Source organism: Acinonyx jubatus, chromosome A3, assembly GCF_027475565.1.
Source record: "Acinonyx jubatus isolate Ajub_Pintada_27869175 chromosome A3, VMU_Ajub_asm_v1.0, whole genome shotgun sequence".
NCBI classification, from domain to species: domain Eukaryota; kingdom Metazoa; phylum Chordata; class Mammalia; order Carnivora; family Felidae; genus Acinonyx; species Acinonyx jubatus.
Window position 1 is genome coordinate 129,683,439 of NC_069388.1, and position 19,356 is coordinate 129,702,794.

The following is a 19,356-nucleotide window of genomic DNA, read 5'->3' on the forward strand; positions in this document are numbered from 1 at the left end:
CTTTCTTTTTGTCTTTCTTTCTTCCTCTTTCTTTCCTTCTCTCTCTGTTCTTTCTCTCTTTGTTTTTTCTTTTTTTTCTTTCTTCCTCTTTCTTTCCTTCTTTCTCTTTCTTTCTGTTCTTCCTTTCTTTCTTTTTTTCTTTCTCTTCATTTCTTTCTTTCTTTCTTTCTTTCTTTCTTTCTTTCTTTCTTTCTTTCTTTCTGGAAAAGTGCAAAAGAATCACAAAGGACTATCCTATCACTTGCTTCTGTTTAGTGTTTTTTAACCTCTCCATTTTTATCTATGTTAAAATACACTTACAGCTCGTAGATGCATTAGGTGATCTTTATTACCTGGAGCCTAGGAAATCCTGCAGGCCATCCTTGACACCTCCTTTCTCCTCTCTTCTGTGCCCAGAATGCAAGCTGGGGACTCTAGCAGGATTTGAGAGAAAGGACTTTGAATGTGTGCCAGGAGTCATATTTCTAGAGCCCCCTCGTGTATGTTCTCTTGTTTTAACATTGGAATCCATTCTACAGAGTAGATTTTACAGAGGAAGTAGTGCAGTTCAGCAAGGGTAAGTGATTTGCCTGAGGTCACATAGCCCATAAATGGTGGCACTGAAGCCTGAACCCAGGTCTCATGTGTCCAACTTCTATCTCCCCCATTGGGTTTTGCTGCCTCAGATGAAGGATGCTGGACCCTGTCTCTATGGTGATGAGAACAAGGATCTATCGGACAGAGTGCTTCTACATTCACTGGCTTCCAAGAATTACTACAAAAAGCACTTAGACAAATGGCCACGAAGAATCCTGCAAATCTTCAGGGTCGGGGACAAACCTGGCCAGGCCACACTGCAGTGCTTTGGGAGAGAGAACAGGTGTCTTCTCTCTACCCGTTGTGGACCTGTAGTTTTCGTGATATGGTGTCACTCCTACCAAACCACATATGCAAGGGTGCTTAACTCTAAGCCTGTCTGTTACGAAATGCCCTTCCTTGGTTAAAAAAAAAAAAAAAAAGCTCTGGGGCGCCTGGGTGGCTCAGTCCATCAGGTGTCCGACTCTTGATCTCAGCTCAGGTCATGATGTCACAGTTCGTGAGTTCCCGCCCAGCCTCGGGCTCTGAGCTGGTGGTGTATTCTGCTTGGGATTCTCTCTCTCCCTCTCTCTGCCCCTCCCCTGCCTGTGCTCTGTCTCTCTCTCTCTCTCAAAAATAAACATTAAAAAAGAAAGCAGTTTCTCATTCCACCATAAGGCAGGCTTTTATGGATCAACTAAGCGTTATCCCTGTATTCTAACGACCATCCACTTTCGTTTTCTTCTTTGTATACTTTGTAAAGCACCCAATTACAAATGGTGGCCTGCCCATCATGGAAATGTCTCCCAACCGGCCTCCTTCCACCTTCGCTTCCTCATACGGCTGCTGAGTCCCAAGTGCCACCCCCATCAGGCCCATCGTTGCTGATGACTCCCCTGGTGCCCACCACACAGGGTGACGGAATCAGAGGAAGGTGGCCTCCTCCAGTTTCTTCAATCCCAGCGACTCCCGGAGGACAGCCGTGGCTTAGTGACGTCACACAGCATGTAAGTCCAAACTCTAGGCCTTTCCTGCTCTGCTCTCCTTCGAACCACGCACAACCTGCTCTCCAGTCATTGCTTACTTTTCCTTTTATTTACCTCATGATTTCCACATCTGTCCTTGTCTTGCTTAGAAGACTCTTGTCTCTCTGTTTCTGAACCCTACTGAATCTGAAGGACCCAGGTCACATGCCATGTCTTTTTCCGGATCCCCTTGCTAGAAGATCTTTTGCTTCCAGGACCCTTTGCATTCTCCTTGCATGTAATCTGTGGATTTTTTTCAGGCACCTACCGTTCCCGAATTACAATTTTATTTGTGGGTGTTTTGGTATGTACGTTCATTCAACCATCTGGTCATTAAACGAACACTGAGTATTCAATTGCCATTTCTAAAATGTGTTTTTTATTTTTTATTTCAAGTAGGCTCCACATCCAACGTGGGGTTGAACTCGTGACCCTGAGATTAAGAGTTGCATGGGGCCCCTGGGTGGCTCCGTCAGTAAGTGCCTGACTCTTAATTTCGGCTCAGGTCATGATCTCGCGGTTTGTGAGATCAAGCCCCAGGTTGGGCTCTGCACTGACAGATTGGGATTCTCTCTCTCCCTCTCCCTGCCTCTCCCCCGCTCATGTGCACACACACGAGATGTCTTTCAAAATAAGTAAAATTAAACAACAAAAAAGTCATGTGCTCCATTGACTGAGCCAGCCAGCCACCCCCATTTATGATTTCTTTTTTTTTTTTAATGTTTATTTATTTTTGAGAGAGAAAGAGAGACAGAGTGTGAGCAGGGAAGAGGCAGAGAGAGAGGGAGACAGAACCCAAAGCAGGCTCCAGGCTCTGAGCTGTCAGCACAGAGCCCGATGGTCTGACGGTGGGGCTTGAACTCATGAACTGTGAGATCATGACCTGAGCTGAAGTTGACTGCTTAACTGACTGAGCCACCCAGGCACCCACCCCTTCCCCCCACCCCCACCCCTGCCATGTATAATCTCTTGATTGCAAACTCTGTGTAGGAAGAATCCAAACTCTATGTAGGAAGAATCTGCCAAAGAACCAGCACAATGCTCAAGCTGAATTTAGAAAGAAAGCAGCACATGGGGGACTGGCCTGGAGGAAGCGTCACTTCCAAGGTGGTTAGTGCTGGGCGGACCTGGAGGGAGAGGCTGGGGAGGTAGAATGGCACCAGCAAAGCTCAGAGTGGGGGATGGCATGCTGGGAACAGTGTGCCCTATGTGGTTTAAAGTTTGCTGGACCAAAGTGTTTAAAGAATGGAATGGTAGGAAGGGACTCTTCGCGTGGTGGATGGTACATGATGGGATGTCACTAATTTACTCCAGGTACATAACAGACCCATTTGGGGAGATGTTCAAAACACCGAAAGAAAAATAAAGATACCGCTCTTTTCATGTAGGTGAGGCAAGCACCTTGCTAAATATTTTGTTCCAAGCACCAGGGATCCAGAGCTCAGGAAGAGCCAAGGAACAGAGGAAGGGGGTTAGAAGCTTGGTGGGTGGAGAAGGGAAGGAGGAATGACATTCCACATGGATGAAAATTTGCTTCACCAAAGAGCGAAGAAGAGAAGAGCCAAGTGGGTTCAGTTTGAGAAAAAGTAAGGAGGAGCAGTGGAAGAAATGCCTGGAAAGGGGGGCTGAGGACACCTTGTAGAAAGGCCCAGGTTCCAGGCTGAAGGTTTCATGCATAATCACACAAAATCCAGTGGGAAATCTCAGAAAGCATCCTGAGGACATTTCCATTTCACCAATGGGGAAAATAAGATCGCCAGAGATGACATCGAGGTCTCTTGCCAAACTGGCAGGATCAGGATCACAGCTGGGCTTTCCAGTTCTTGGGACCACTCTTCTCAAACATATATATGCATATATTTTTGGAGTGACTTACCATTTGCCTCCAAGTACACTTCTGAGCCCCGACCAGCTTTATTCTCCTCTGAGTTTCTTTCATAGCATACTGGTGAATAATTTGTCTTGGATGCGTCTAGTACCTTTCATCTAGAGATCTTAAGGAGCCTTAATGACAACCAAGCTTCATTATTTCTGTTTTGTGTATGAGGAAACTGACTCACAGAGGGTATGGCAATTTTCTCATTCATGCTGAGAGTTATTACCAGGACCATGAATGAAACCCAGGGTGACACTTGAATTCATAAACCAGCAAACCATGTATCCTTTATAGTAGTGGAGTTTACTATTATAATGACACCTTTGTATTGAGAGTTGATTCCTTTATTCTATTATTAAATCTTGGCTTATGAGGGGCAGAAGCATCTCACTACAATGCCAGCTTGAGTTGTTCTGCAATGCAAAGTGAGATGAGAAAAGTTGTTGTGTGTTTTGGTGATGCCCAGGCCATTCAGAGTTTCTTGTTTTCATCCATCCATCCATCCATCCATCCATTTATTAATTCATTCCATTATCATATATCTGAGTCCCTATTACATCATCTGGAGGATGGGCAGAGTAATATTACCATTAGCAAAAGGCTGTTTTGAGAAGTAAGAGAATCTCGATAAAGCACATTGTCTAGCACACAGTAAGCCCTTACTCAAAATAATAGTTATTGTCATTAAATGAGTGATTTCAAGTGCCAGATGGAAAGACAAAAAATGGTTCTTTGACAGCCCTATTTATGGGTGGAGAAGGTAAGGTTGCATCTGAAGGGTGGATTAATTCCTAAGAAAGAGGTAGTGCCCTCAAATTAAAAACTGGAACAGAGCAGATGTGTCTCAGGTAGACCAGATTGGGGTTCTTTGAATTTGGACCACAAAGTATCAGGAGAGCTAGGAAGGTACTTTTGGGTAGTGGGTGTAAAATTGACACCAGCCACTTAGAAATGGGCTGGGAATGAAGAGACACAGAAAAGAAATACAGACAGGGGTGCCTGGGGTGGCTCAGTCAGTTAGGCGTCTGACTTTGGCTCGGGTCATGATCTCACCCTCCATGGGTTCGAGCCCCACATCAAGCTCTGTGCTAACAGCTCAGAGCCTGGAGCCTGCCTCAGATTCTGTGTCTCCCTCTCTCTCCACCCTTCCCCATTCTCTCTCTCTCTCTTTCAAAAGTAAACGTACATTAAAAAAAAAAAAAAAAGCAGAAAAAATGCAGATGAAATGGGGTGGAGCTTCTAAGTCCTGCACATCTATCTAGCGGTTTATGGTAGAATCAAAACCGTATAGACTGATAGTCTGGCCTGTTAAAATTCCCTTTATTCTCTGTTTATTTTCCCAATACTCTTCCTTCATATTGAACACAATTTTTGTCCAAGTTCCCACCTGTGCATCGGTGCTCAGGATATATCGGAGACAGTGTTAAAAAGGAAGCAGCCAACCTCAGAGAGAGCCAAGGGGATGCCCCTGAGAAGTGCAAACATAGGGACACCCTCTTTCTATGGCTCATTTGGGATGAGATATGTTTGATATTACTAGGAAACTGCCAGTTCATAGAGCCTCTTACAACGTCAGCCCTCTGTGTGTCCTAAAAACTGGGTTTACTATCTTTCCCAATTTGGACACAAAAATCCGGAAGTTGTCAAGGAAAATGTTGACAGATTTGGTTTCATAAAAGATAAAAACTTTGGGTGGTAAAAAGTACCAAAGCCAAAACTGAATGACAAGCAACAGGCTGGAGGAAAATATTTGCAAACCCTAACACAGATTTTAACATTCTAATAAAAAGGGATATCCACAATACATAAAGAGCTCCTATAAATCAACAAGAAAGGCCAATGGACAAAACGTATAAGCAGATAACGTCAGAAGAAACGGAAACACAAAATGCTCATCTTCAATAGTAATTGAAGGAATACCACTGAAAACTGATGTCATTTTGTTTGCTCATCAGATTGGCAAAAATCAAAAAGGTTTCTAACAGTGAATACTGGCAAATGTAAAGGTAGTTTTCTCTACTGATAGTGAGAATGCTAACTTGTGTAGCTTTTTTATTGTTTTTAAAATTTATTTATTTTGAGAGAGTGTGTGCATACGCGTGTGTGCAAGTGCACAGAAGAGGGGCAGAGAGAGAGAGAGAGAGAGAGAGAGAGAGAGAGAGTGACTTACAATCAGGCTCTGCACTGTCAGCAAGGAGCCCAACTAGGGGCTCGATCCATTAGCTGTAAGATCATGACCATTGTGACCTGAGGTGAAACCAAGAGCCAGACGCTCAACCAACTGAGCCACTCAGGAGCCCCACTGGTGTAGCCTCTTTTGTTTTAAGTTTATTTATTAATTTTGAGCGAGACAGAGAAAGCATGTGTAGGAGGGTCAGAGAGAGAGAGAGGGAGAGAGAGAATCCCAAGCAGGCTCCGCGCTTTCAGCACAGAGCCTGATGTGGGGCTTGAACTCATGAAACGTGAGATCATGACCTGAGCAGATATCAAGAGTTAGACATGTGACCTACCAAGTCCCCCAGGCGCCCCTGGTGTAGCCTTTTTAAAGGCCAGTTTGACAGAATCTCTAACTATTTAAAAAAATTTTTTTTTACATTTATTTATTTTTTGAGAGACATAGAGAGACAGAGCACAAGTTGGGGAGGGGCAGAGAGAGAAGGAGACACAGAATCCGAAGCAGGCTCCAGGCTCCGAGCTGTCAGCGCAGAGCCCGTCGCGGGACTTGAACTCACCAACGGTGAGATCATGACCTGAGTCAAAGTCTGACGCTTAACTGACTGAGCCACCCAGGCGCCCCAAGAATCTATAACTATTTAAAGTATGCCTACCTTCTGATACAACAATTTCACTTTTAGGAATCTATGCTATTCAAGTATGTCCACATGAAGGCAAAAAAAAAAAAAAAAGAAAAAAGAAAAAAATCCCAAAAAACCACAGCCATGTCAACCGCAACAATGTTGTGATAGGGAGAAAATACTGATAATATCTAAGCACGGGCAGCACTCTCCTAAGCACTTTGTAACAACAGACCATAGGAGGAAACCGAGGAACTGACAGCTAGGGTGTTGGCAGAGACGGGATTTCAGCTCAGTCTGTCTCCAGAATCTGTTAACTACTATGCTGTTTAAAGGAAAGTAAATAAAAGTCCATACCATGGAATATAGCACAGCAGTTCAAAAGAATGAGGTAAATCTGTTTACAGACATGGAGAGCTAAGACGTGCTATTAATTAAGGGAAAAACCAAGTTGCAAAACACTATGACCTGATATAATGCTGTCAATGTGGGGAAAAAAGTACATTTGTGTATAAGTGCAAATATATATGTACGGATATAAGGTAAAGGCCTTGAGTGACAGGAGAATGTGTAGTGTGTAGAGAGATTTGGGAGAGTAATTTTTTTTTTTTTTGGTTTCATTTTTTTAAATTAATTTACTTTATTTTATTTTTTTTAACGTTTATTTATTTTTGAGACAGAGACAGAGACAGAGCATGAACGGGGAAGGGGCAGAGAGAGAGGGAGACACAGAATCGGAGGCAGGCTCCAGGCTCTGAGCCATCAGCCCAGAGTCCGACGGCTGGGCTCGAACTCACGGACTGCGAGATCATGACCTGAGCTGAAGTCGGAGGCTCAACCGACTGAGCCACCCAGGCGCCCCTAATTTTATTTTTTTAAATGCACATCCAAATTGGCATATAGTGCAACAATGACTTCAGGGGTAGATTCCTTAATGCCCCTGATCCATTTAGCCCATCCCCCCTCCCACACCCCCTCTAGCAACCCTCAGTTTGTCCTCCATATTTGGGTCTCTTCTGTTTTGTCCCCCTCCCTGTTTTTATATTATTTTTGTTTCCCTTCCCTTAGGTGCATCTGTTTTGTCTCTTAAAGGCCTCATACGAGTGAAGTCATAGGATTTTTGTCTTTCTCTGACTGACTAATTTCACTTAGCATAATACCCTCCAGGTCCATCCACGTAGTTGCAAATGGCAAGATTTCCCTCTTTTTGATGGCCGAGTAATACTCCATTGTGTGTATAGCCCACATCTTCCTTATCCTTTCGTCCATCGATGGACATTTGGGCTCTTTCCATACTTTGGCTATTGTGGATAGTGCTGCTTGAGGCATGTTTTATATACATCTGGTTTCTTTTCACTTTTAGAAGAACGCATGTGTGCATCACTTTGGTAAAAAAGAATTGCTCTATTGGCCAAGAAAAAAAAAAGGTTTAACTCATATCAACAATCAGTCTTCTTTTCTTGCACGTGAACAATGGTGGGGGGCTTGGACAAAAATCTTCTCCGGTAGGGCTTTTTCTAGCCTATTGTAGAAGGTGCCCATTAACTGTATCTTGTTGATCAGTACCTTTTCTTCTCAAATAAGGTTTTCATGTAGAGCATTTGGGACCATGACTTCCTGTTAGCTCGCGGAGCGTCATAAAAGTATACAGCCAGTCACTGAAAAATTAATTTGGAAACTGCGAACCACACGGTGTTTTTGCTTTGCGTATTTTATGGTCTTCAGGGAAAAAGATCCATAATCACGGATCATCTCTTATTTTGCTTCAATGCATAAGCAAGAGTGTCTGGCTCACTCTTGTTTTCTTGGTGTGGTTGTGGAGGCAGGAATGAGTCACTCAACATACAGATTTAAAGGACTTACCTTTTGACCAGAAGTCAGTGTTATTATCTGAGAGGAAAGGGCTGTACGGGATCCTCCAGGGCCTCTTCCTGCTTAAGTCCAAGTGGCTTTGACACAAAGCAAAACGATGTTGCTGCTGGAAAATTTACTGATTAAATTGCTACTTTTACAACGTTCAGGCTTCAGGACTCAGACGCTCCATTTGTGAGCTTATCTCTCACGTGCCAGCGAGAAAGGTTCTTAAGATTCTTACTACTTAATGGATAACAGATTGTAGCTTTTTTGGAGTGGCCCATCTATCTTACTCCAGTTTTCCAATTTTTGAGATTTTAATGTTCTCCTAAGCATCCTTACAGGAAAAAAAAAAGCTCTTATTCACTCAAAGACTGTCTTTCTCTTGTTCTCGCGGCTGTTCATTTTGCAGTTGTAAGTAGTGTGTGCAAACTATTTTGTATCTGTTGTTCACTCAACCTTATTTCCAACACACCTTTTCACGTACTTGCCAAAATTTCATGCGCTTGACATAAATCCAACGTACCTGCCAGGATTCTTTCTGTTAACGCGACAGAGCTTGGATTCTTCCCCAATTGTTGGACAATTGGGCCCATTCTAGGTTTTAGTCATTATGCACATTCTGAATAGCCCTGCTATAAACATCTTTATGCAAGTTCCCCCCTCCCCTCCCCTTTGGATCATTTCCTTAGAAACGTATTTCCTTAAATGGGTTTACTGGGTCAAAGGGGCTCAATGAACAATTTTATAGCTCTTGGCACATATTTTTCAGATTGCGCCCTGGGTGGATCTGACCAATGGCACGGGCCGCGAGAGGGCAGGAATGCGGGGGAGCGGCCCCTATAACCACCCATCTTCCGTCCCCCCAAAGGCAAGGACCTGGAGAAGGCCTGCGGATGGAAGCAGTTTTCTATCGCCCTCTTGTTCTCTTCCTGATTAGTGTTTAAGCCCAGGCTGGGAGACTGCCGGGGACGTGCACAAAGCCTTTTCGGATTCCAGCACTTCTGCCCCGGGGGCGGAAAAAACCCATCCAGGCCCTCCATCCCAGGACTAGCATTCCGGTTCCCGACTTCCGTTGCACCCTCCCCCTGCCTTTCCATTGAAACCTCCGCGGCCCAGGCAGGCCCCTCGCCAGCGCACGGCTCTGCAGGCGAGGGCAGCGACTGGCGGTCGCTATTATTTTGGCGCGGGTGATGCAAGGCCCGCATAGCTGCGCGCTGAGTCAGCGGGGGCGGGCCGGCCCAACCCCCCCCCCCCAACTCCAGCCTCCACGACCCCCCGGGCGGAACCGGACGGTGGGGGTGGGGGGGTGGGGGCGGCAGGCCGACCCCCGAATCCGCGGGGTCGCCCTCGGGGGCAGGGGCAGGCGGGAGCTGGGCCGCCGGAAGACCCCCGCGCCGGGCGCGCTCTCCCCTCCCCCAGCTGGCGCTCGGCGGGTCAAGTGAGGCGGTGACCGCGCGCCCGGCAGTTTACCCTCGGAAAACTCAAAGAGGGGGAGGAGGAAGCGGGGAAGGAAGGAGGCTCCAAAAGGAGAAACGCGAAGCGGCGCGGACTAGAGGAAGCGAAAAAAATGGAGGCGAAGGGGCAACGGCAGGCAGAGGCCGGCGGGCGGGGGCGGCGGCGCGCGTGCGCGCGCGCGGCGGGGCGGGGCGGGGCGAGCGGGGGCGCGCGCGGGCGGCCGCGGCCCGAGGGGCTTGTGGGTAGCGGCTGCGCGCGGCCGGAGACGGGCGCCGCGCGGGAGTGTGCGAGGGGAGCGGGCTTGTGGGACCGAGGCGGCCGCGGCGAGCATGGGGGCGGGCTGGCGGCGGCCGTAGTTGTCTGAGCCCGGGCTTCAAGCCTCCCGGAGCCCCAGAGGGCGGGGCGGTCCGGGCCCGGCGGTGGCCGCGCCGCTTCCCCGCTCCCGCCCTCGGAGTCCTGAGGGAGCCCGCGGCGGACAAGCGGACCGGGCGGCGCGAATCTGACTGAGGGGCGGGGACGCCGTCTGCTCTTCGCCGCTCCCGGCCGGGCCGGGCGGCCCCTCGGACGGCCCCAGGCCCGGGACCGGCGCGGAGACCCGAAGCCGGGGCTAGAGGCGGGCGGTGGGCCCTGGCGGAGCCCCGCCCGGGGCCGGCGGTTCGGGGGCGGCGCTAGGCCCCGAGGCGCCCGGGCCGGAGCGCGGGGAGCGGGGAGTGCGGGGCCGGGCGGCGGCGGCATGAGCCGGCCCCCGGCGACGGGGAAAATGCCCGGCGCCCCCGAGGCCGTGTCGGGGGACGGGGCGGGCGCGAGCCGCCAGAGGAAGCTGGAGGCGCTGATCCGAGACCCTCGCTCGCCCATCAACGTGGAGAGCTTGCTGGTAGGTGGCCGGGGCCCCCGGCGCCCTCCCCGCTCTACGAGCGCCTGCCTCGATCCCCCCTCTGTGCCCACCCATCCGTGGGAGGGAGGTCTCGCCCCACCCCTCCTAGCTTCCGGCAGCCGGGCCCCGGGTCGGAGGCCAGACACTCCTGCGACTAACTTCCAGCAGGAGGGACCCACGTTTGATTCCCTCCCTTCCACCTCCCGGCGCCGGTGTCCTCCGCGGCCGCCCCCTTTCCTGGAGCCCTGGGAGGGAACACCCCTCTTCTCCTTCCCGCCTGCCCTCTCGGTTTGGGGAGGTGGGGGTGCAGGATTTGCTCTTTTATTCAGCGGACTAGCCAGTTTGAAAGAGCGGCGAGCTGCGTGGGGGACGCGGGGTCGGAGCCGGGGAGGCGAAACCTGATGCTCTCGCTGTGGGGAGTCCCCACCTGGGGTGGATGACAAAGAGCTGTCCTCGTTCTCCCTGCAGTCTGCCACCTTGAAACGCGTCGCTAAAGTTTTCGTGTGGCTTCAGGTGTCCTTGAACCTCCAGGGTTGCGATTAGTGCGTTGTAACTTCTGCAGATTTAGTTGTGCGAGGTTGTTGAGCCCGAGCCGAAGACTCCAGTCTGCATTGCCGAGTAGAATCAATCTCTCCTTTTCATTGCGTCTGTCTCCCAAGACAGCCCCTGAAATACAAGTGAATAAGCACGTGAAGTCCGCTAGCTGGCCCTCGATTAAGGAAGGAGTTTTTTTTTTTTGTTTTTTTTTTGTTTTTTACCAACTGGAAATGCACCGTGGGGGGAGGGGGGGTTGCTTATTTCTTATTTTTGTTTTGTTAAGTTAGACGATTGTATCTCAGACGCTTTGGTTCGTGTGCTCTTTGTGGGAAAAGGAGGTGTGGATTTTTACCCTGGGGAGGCGGAGAAAGTGAGAAAGACGCTCCGGATGTTAGATCAGCCCTGGAGGACCAGAATTTGTGTGGGTGACGCTCGGATGCGGTGGGTCTTCTCGCCCAGCACCCACGTTCCGTTCTAGTCCCCGCGTCGGGAAACCGGGCGACTGTGTGTGCTGAGAACTGTGCCTCCTCCCTTTCCAGTGGTGAACTGACTTTTCTTCCGAAGTCACTGGTCATCTTTTGAGGTTTCTGGAGCCCTTTGCAGGGTGACTCAGTGCTCACTTTGGCCAAAGTGCAGGAACTGCCCGAAGAGCGCGTCTCTTGCTGTGCGGGGGGCAGAACGCGGCGATGCGCCGCGTCCTGGCTCGAGCGATGGGCGCTTTCCTCCGCCGCGTTTTGTGTGCTGCCGTGGGTGTGTTTTCCCGGCCCGGCGGCCCCCCTGGTCGGGCTTCGGGCGGCTTCGGGCGGCTTCGGCGGGGGGCAGGAGGGGTTGCGTGAAGGGCATAGCTCTTCCTGCGCCGGAGCAGGGACTCTGGGCTTCGCTCCCAGCATTTTCGCTGCGGTATTTTGCTAGCGAAACTTTGACCCAAGGCCAGAAAGTTCAGTTAAAAATAGCGCCGCGAACCTCCAGGATTCGTCAGGTTCGTATTCAGCCCCAGATAGAAAGGTTTTGCACGTCACTGTCATTTCTTGGGTCTTGACCGATGTTCGCTCTCCAGGTTATTTTGAGCCCGAGCCCGAGCCCAAGCTGTTTTCTGCCCGTGACGTGTTCGTGCGTTCCATTTCTTACGGTGTTTTCTAAACCACTAAGACGAAGGCTGGTTTTGAAAGTGAAACATCACGCATGTTTAGTAAACAGTTGGGCCCATTCATTGACGGCGTGCTCAGTCCTGCCGGGACACTTGACGCTTTCAGTAAGGTGACGTGTTGTTGGTGCTGACGTTAGATGCTGCTGACCGGACACGTTTTGCTGTTGCTGTTTCAGTTGATTGAGTGTTGTGGTTCTGAGTTGGAGTGAACCTAACCAGGTCAAAAACTGGCCCTCACTCTTCTTTGGAGCCAGGTTGCAGGGCTTCTGTTGCGAATTGATGAGCTGAAAAAAAATCTCAACTGTGTTGTAGTTAGTTTTAAGTTACGTGTGTTTCATTGTGCAAGATAGAATGAGTTGGTCTTTGTGTGTGTGTGTGTGTGTTAACATAAAATTTACCATTTTAACCATTTTTAAGTGTACGGTTCTGTGGCATTAATTACACTCACGTTGTCGTACAGCCGTCACCACTACTCTATTCATTTCCAGGAATTTTTTTATCCTTCTAGACAGAAACTCAATGAATTAATCTTTACAAGAGCGTTATAAAAACATACTTCTTTAAATACTCATGATAGAATGGTTGGGATGCAGCCTGCGTGTCACCGTTGATTGTTGTTTCACCGAATACGGCATTTCTTTTGGTTTTATTATTAGAAAACGCGTATTTTTTTCTTTAACAGAGGAAAAAACTTAAGAACACAGCGTGGGTCTTAGTTACTTCCTTCAGGAGTTCAGAGAGCACCATTTAAAGTCGCGTACTAAGATGACAAAAGTATGGAGATGAAATACACCAGAAGTTACTGTATAATTATTCTTAGAGGGTAAAATCTGTAGGAAAAAATGTTACGTGAGATTACAGGCAAAGCGCTTAACTCAGTGCTTGGTGCCTAGTTGTGCTCGTTAAATTTAGCTCACTTGTGCTTGCCTTTAGCATAGTTAATTGCTTTAAATTTCCTTTGAAAAGGAAAATGATTTTATTGGCAACTATTCCTTGCTATATAATTTTCAGTAAGCAGCATTATAATCTGAATTTGCCATCAGAGAAGTGCTGGCAATCATCAAGCATAGATAAAGCTGGATTCTAAGGGCACGTCAGTGTTAAAAGGCTAAGTTTTCTCTACAGAGGCTCCTTGCTTTACATGGGTCCTTAAATTAATCTGAAGAGAGTATATCCCTTTTGTGTTTGCAGGTTGTGGGCTGCTTGGTATTTAAAAGTAGAGTTTTGAGAGAGGTTTGTTTCTGTAATACTTTTTTTGGAGGGGAGGGATTTCGGTGGTATGCTTTTGTAGTGTTTGAAACTTTTTGGTAAACACCCATGTTTTGTTGTTAGGACTCAGCTTCTCATACTGTTTTCCCAAATAATCTAAAAAGAATTGTACTTTAGCGTTATGCTGGAGAGAGTTTAGTTCAGTTTGTAATCTTTATACCCAGTGTGGAGCTCAAACCCATAACCTCAAGATCTACCAACTGAGCCAGCCAGGTGCAGTTGGAAAGATGTCTTTTCTAAGCTCTGCTTTTGGGTTTTGATGTGTTTTATTTTTTAAAGGAGTAGATGGTTATAATAACCTGTAGGATTCAGGCTTGAGTAAACTTACGGAAGACTGGTGCTGATGGGGAAAGGCGATTAAAATTTTATTTATGAACTTGAGTGACTTAGAATACAAAATGCTTTACTTGATTGATTTCATTATACTGGTAAACTATATGAAAATATTTACCACAGTGCTTAGATTTCAGCTTAGTACTGGTTATCGACCTAATTATAGTAAAATTTTATGTGTATTTTTTCCCCACCGTGTAATAAGTGCAACTACCATAAAGATATAAAAGTGAAGTGAAATAAAAATTAAAAAATTGTTTTATACACGTTCTTCTTTGTGAAATAAAAATTGGGCATCTTTAGCATCAATGGGATTACTTTACTTTAAAACTTGCTCTTTTGGGGCGCCTGGGTGGCTCAGTTGGTTAAGCATCCAGCTTCGGCTCAGGTCATGATGTCATCAGGCTCTGCGCTGACAGCTCAGAGGCCTGAGCCTGCTTTAGATTCTGTCTTTCTCTCTCTTTGCCCCTCCCATGCCTGTGTGCTTTCTCTCTCTCTCTCTCACTCGCTCGCTCTCAAAAATAAATAAACTTAAAAAATTTTTTAAAAACTTGCATTTTTATGATTATTAAAGAAAATGAATTGGCTGGAGAGGTTTCAAAAAGTAATTTATGGCATTTGCTGTTTAGGTGAAGTTGAGTGTCTTTGAAAGTACAGGTTCACAGTCCTTCACCCACAATTTGCTATATGTAAAGAACTCTCAAAACCAAGTTTTTGGTAAAACTTAACGTGATGATAACATCTGACCGGATCTGATCTGAGAATATTTATAATCAGTTTGTCCCTCTTGGTGTAAGTAGGAATAGCTTTCCTTGGGGAAACACTAATGTGTTTGATTTCAGGGTACTACTGCAGACTCAAAAGAGGGTTTCCAGGAATGTAGTGTATATGGTATATGTACTCTATTACCATTGAAATCTAAAATATTCTGAATTTGGAAACATCTTGCCCTAATATAAGGGTAGTGTAGACTTCTATATGTTTTAAATACTGTAGTTGTAAAGAAATTGTGAGTAATTATCTTGAAACCTAAGTTGTTTTGGTTGAGTCATGAGCTCATAGTTCTCTTTTCCCATTTTGAATTCTGAAATATTCTAAACATTAAGAGAATATAGAGCGCAAATATGAATTATGAAGCATAAAATACAAACATCCATGAAATCACTGCCCAATTGGATGAACAGAACACTAGCATTTTGAAGTTACTGTGTTTGGGTGTTGCTGCTGCTTCATCAGTCTTTCTGCGTCCTCTCCTATTACCTTGGCATTTTTGTATTATTTCTTTGCTTTATTTTGTAAATTACATTTGTATATTTCCCTAAACAGTACTGTTTAGCTTTACTTATTTTTTTAACATTTAAAAAAAGTTAAAACGTATGTAGTGTGTTCTTTTGTGACTTGCTTTTTCTAGTCAAAAGTTTTATTTCTAAGATGCACCCACAATGTGGTTTATTCATTTCAGTGCTACAGAAACCAGTCTTCAGTGCTCCGTTCTATTTGATGGATATTTAGATTGTTATTCTTTTCTTTTCTACTGTTATGGACATTGTTGCTGTGAACATCACTGGAGTCCATGTGAAGGACTAGGCTATCTGTAGGCTAGGGTATATATTTAGGAGTGGACTTTGTTGGGTTTTCAGATACGCTATTTGCAACATAACAAAGTAATGGGTAGAGTTAAAATTTCCCCCCAACATTTTATTATGGAAAATTTCAAAGTATAGTAAAGTTGAAAGAATTGATAGTGAACATCTGTATACTTTCCAACTAATTAATATTTTGCTGTATTTGCTTTATTACATCTATCAGTACGTTTATCCTTTATCCATCCATCAGTACTTTTTTTGTTTTTGATTCATTTAAGTTGTAGCTATCAGTATGCTTGTCTTTTAAATACCTCAGCATGCATTTTTCTTTTTCCCTTCCTTCCTTCCTTCCTTCCTTCCTTCCTTCCTTCCTTCCTTCCTCCCTCCCTCCCTCCCTCCCTCCCTCCCTCCCTCCCTCCCTCCCTCCCTCCCTTCCTTCCTTCCTGTTGGCTTTGTGCCCAGCATGGAGCCCAGCATGGGGCTTGAACTCACCACCCTGAGATTAAGAGCTGAGACCTAGAGTCAGACGCTTAACTGACTCAGTCACGCAGGTGCCCCTGAATAAGTTAAAAATTTTTTTAAAGTACAGTCTCCCCCACAACGTGAGGCTTGTACTAATGACCTCAAGATTAAGGTGTACGCACGCTCTCCCCGCTGAGCCAGCCAGGGGCCCCTAGCGTGCATTCCGTTGAGTAGAGCTCAATATTTATTGAAGCTTTTTAAAGATTAAATTTACATACAATGAAATGCACAGATCTTAAGCGGACTATTGATGACTTTTGACAAATGTACACACCTGTGTAATACAAATCCTTATCAAGATACAGAACATTATTACTAACCCAAAAATCTTCCTTATATGGCTTTTCAGCTAATTCCACATCCCATTCCCTTAGATTCTATCACTCTTCTGATTTTTTTTCCTACTAAAGATTACTTTAGCCTCTTGTAGAACGTCATATAAATGGAATCCTATGTAGCGTGTACTCTTTTGTATCTGGCTTATTTTATTTAGCTCAGCATAGTTGTTGAGATTTAGCCGTGTTATTGTGTGTATCAACAGTTTATTCCTTTCTTAGGACTGAGAGCAGTATTCCATTATATGTATAAACCATAGTCTTTTAGCCATTTCCTGTTAATAGATATTTGGGCTGTTTTCAGTTTTTGGCTAGTATATATAATATACTTAGGCTTTTTTTTTTTTTAAGTTTATTTATTTATTTTGAAAGAGAGCACAAGTAGTGGAGGTGCAGAGAGGGAGAGAGAGAATCCCAAGCAGGCTCTGTGCCACCAGTATGGGAGTCTGACGTGGGGGCTCAAACTCTCAAACCGTGAGATCATGATCTGAGCTGAAGTCAAGAGTCAGATACTTACCTGACTAAGCTACCCAGGTATCTCAATGTACTTTGACTGTTAATAAAGCTTGCTAAGAACAGTCTTATATTAAGTCTTTATGAGGACATGTTTTCATTTCTTTTGGGTAAATACCTAGTATTGGATTTGCTAGGTCATAGGATAGGTGTGTGTTTAATTTTTAAGAGCTGCTAGAGGTAGGTGTATATGTAATTTTTAAGAACTGCCAGACTGGGGCGCCTGGCTGGCTGCTGTAGAGATTATTTAAAAATAAAATCTTAAGGAAAAAAAAAAGCTTCCAGATCCCTTTCCAAAGTGGTCATATAATTTTACACTCCCACAACAGTGAATGAGCATTCCAGTTCCTCCTCAACACTGAATTTTATTTTATTTTATTTTATTTCATTTCATTTCATTTCATTTTATTTATTTTATTTTATTTTACTTTATTTTTTAAATGTTTGTTTATTCTTGAGACAGAGCATGAGCAGGGGAAGGGCAGAGAGGGAGAGAGACACAGAATCTGAAGCAGGCTCCAGGCTCTAAGCTGTGAGCACAGAGCCCAAAGTGGGGATTGAACCCACGAATTGTGAGATCATGACCTGGGCCAAAGTCAGGCACTTAACCAGCTGAGACACCCAGGTGCCCCAACACTGAGATTTTTAAATTTTAGCCACTTTGTGGGTGGGTAGTGGTATCTCGGTGTGATTTTAATTTGCATTTCTCTGATAACTAATGATAATACTTTTTCAGGCACTTACTGGCCATTTGTGTACCTTCCTTTGTGAAATATTTGTTCAAATTTTTGCTCATTTAAAAAATTTGGGTTCTTAGGGAGCCTGGGTGGCTTAGTTGGGTAAACGTTGACTTTTGATTTTGGCTCAGGTCACCATCTCACGGTTTGTGGGATTGAGCCCGATGTTGGGCTCTGCGCTGACAGCTGGAGCCTGCTTGTGATTCTGTCTTTCTCCCTTTCTCTCTGCCCTTCTCCCCCACATTCTCAAAATAAATGAAGTAAACATTAAAAAAATTTGGGGTTTTCCCCTTTATTTTTATTATTGAGTTACACAAGTTCTTATGTATCCTATATACAGTTCTTTCTCAAATATGTTTTGCCAATATTTCCCCTAGTCTATGGCATGTTTTTTTTGTTTGTTTGTTAGTTTTGTTTCAGTCAATTTTTTATGATTATTGCCTTTCCTGCCTAAGAGGCTTGCTATCCCCCTGTTACAAAGATATTCTTTTTTGCTTTCTTCTGAAAGTTTTATAATTTTAACTTTTATGTTTAGGTCTAGGATACATGTGAAGCCAATTTTAGTGTATGGTGTGAGTTAGGGGGTCAAGGTTCACCCCTCCCCCCCATATTTCCCATATCCAGTTGTTTAGATTATCCTGTACCATTTTTTTCCAGCTTTATTGATACATAACTGACATATAACATTGTATAAGTTTAAGGTGTACGGTTGACACATGTATATTTTACCAAATGTTCACCACAGTGAGGTTACTTAACACATTCTTCACCTCACATATTTACCATGTGGTTGCTGCTATTTTTGTTAGTGTGAGAATATTTAAGATTTTTTTAGTAGCAACTTTCAAGTATACAATACAGTATTGTTAACTATAGTCACCACCAAATTCACCAATTTTTAATAAATACTTTTGTCATTGGATGGGTTTGGTGCCTTTGTCAAAAACGAATATGCTGATAGGTGGATTTTTTTATTTGTCTCTCTACTGCTTAGTAACTACATTAAATTGTTAGATACAGTTATGTCATTTAACTCATGCTCTATTCATTTGTGGGTTCTGTTATTTAACCCATGCTCAGTTTATTTATTTTTTAGTTTTAATCTTTTTACCTGAAGGAAATGGGCAGACAGCCATGGCTGAAAAACCTAGATTTTATTTTTTTGAAGGGAAGAAAGATGTAAATTTTTTTAATTATAAAAATCATATGTTCTTATTGTAAAAAACTTAGGAAATAAAGGTATAAATTCAAATAACATATATAGTCTCCCCACGTAGAGTTAAATTAACATTTTGGTATAATCTGAAAAATTTAAATATAAAAAAAGTAGAATTACATTGTACATGTGCTTTGCCATTTTTTTTTTTACACTTAATAATAGAAGCTTTTGTATAGTCAAATTTATCAATCTTCTCACTGAAGACTGATTTCTGACTTAGATGTTATGTTTAGGACATCCTCCATCGTCAAGATTATGGTATCATATACCTCAATTTTCTTTTAGTACTCTAATGATTTTATGTTTATTACGTTTGGAATTCTGTTGGAAACTGTGAAATAGGGGTACAAAGATTTTATCAGGAGGTTTGTCTAAGTATTAGACCTCCCCAAATAATAATTAGAAGCCTTTGTTTATATCTCTGTATGTATTCCTTTTACGTTTAAAAGTTTATTTATTTTGAGAGAGACGGAGAGAGCATGAGCAGGGGAGGGCAGAGAGAGGAGAGAGTCGCTAGCAGGTTCCTCCTTCAGCACAGAGCTGGACGCGGGGCTCAGTATCCCAACCTCGAGATCATGACCTGAGCCTAAATCAAGAGAGATGCTTAACCCACTGAGCCACTCAGGTGCCCCTATATCTTTGTATTCTTGTCTTATCACTGTCTAGTTGGAGAGTGGTGCTTGGGAGAAGAGAGAGGGTAATGATTATAGATTTGGTTTTC

The 19,356-nt window shown here is 44.6% G+C and overlaps 1 protein-coding gene across 5 annotated transcripts in view; it reads left to right on the forward strand.

Annotated features, from left to right (window-relative positions):
* Positions 1 to 9,792: 9,792 nt before the first annotated feature.
* Positions 9,793 to 19,356, forward strand: part of ROCK2 (Rho associated coiled-coil containing protein kinase 2) — a 135,279-nt gene continuing 125,715 nt past the window's right edge. For 4 of the 5 annotated variants that reach the window (XR_008289682.1, XM_053201239.1, XM_053201240.1 and 1 more), the window contains exon 1: positions 9,794 to 10,437. Coding sequence is in view for 4 of the 5 variants with exons in the window: in XM_053201239.1 (XP_053057214.1) it covers positions 10,297 to 10,437 (141 nt within the window). In the remaining variant the exon portion in view is untranslated. Of the gene's footprint in view, positions 10,438 to 19,356 lie in introns of all 5 variants that reach the window. The other variant, XM_053201238.1, reaches the window with a different exon arrangement.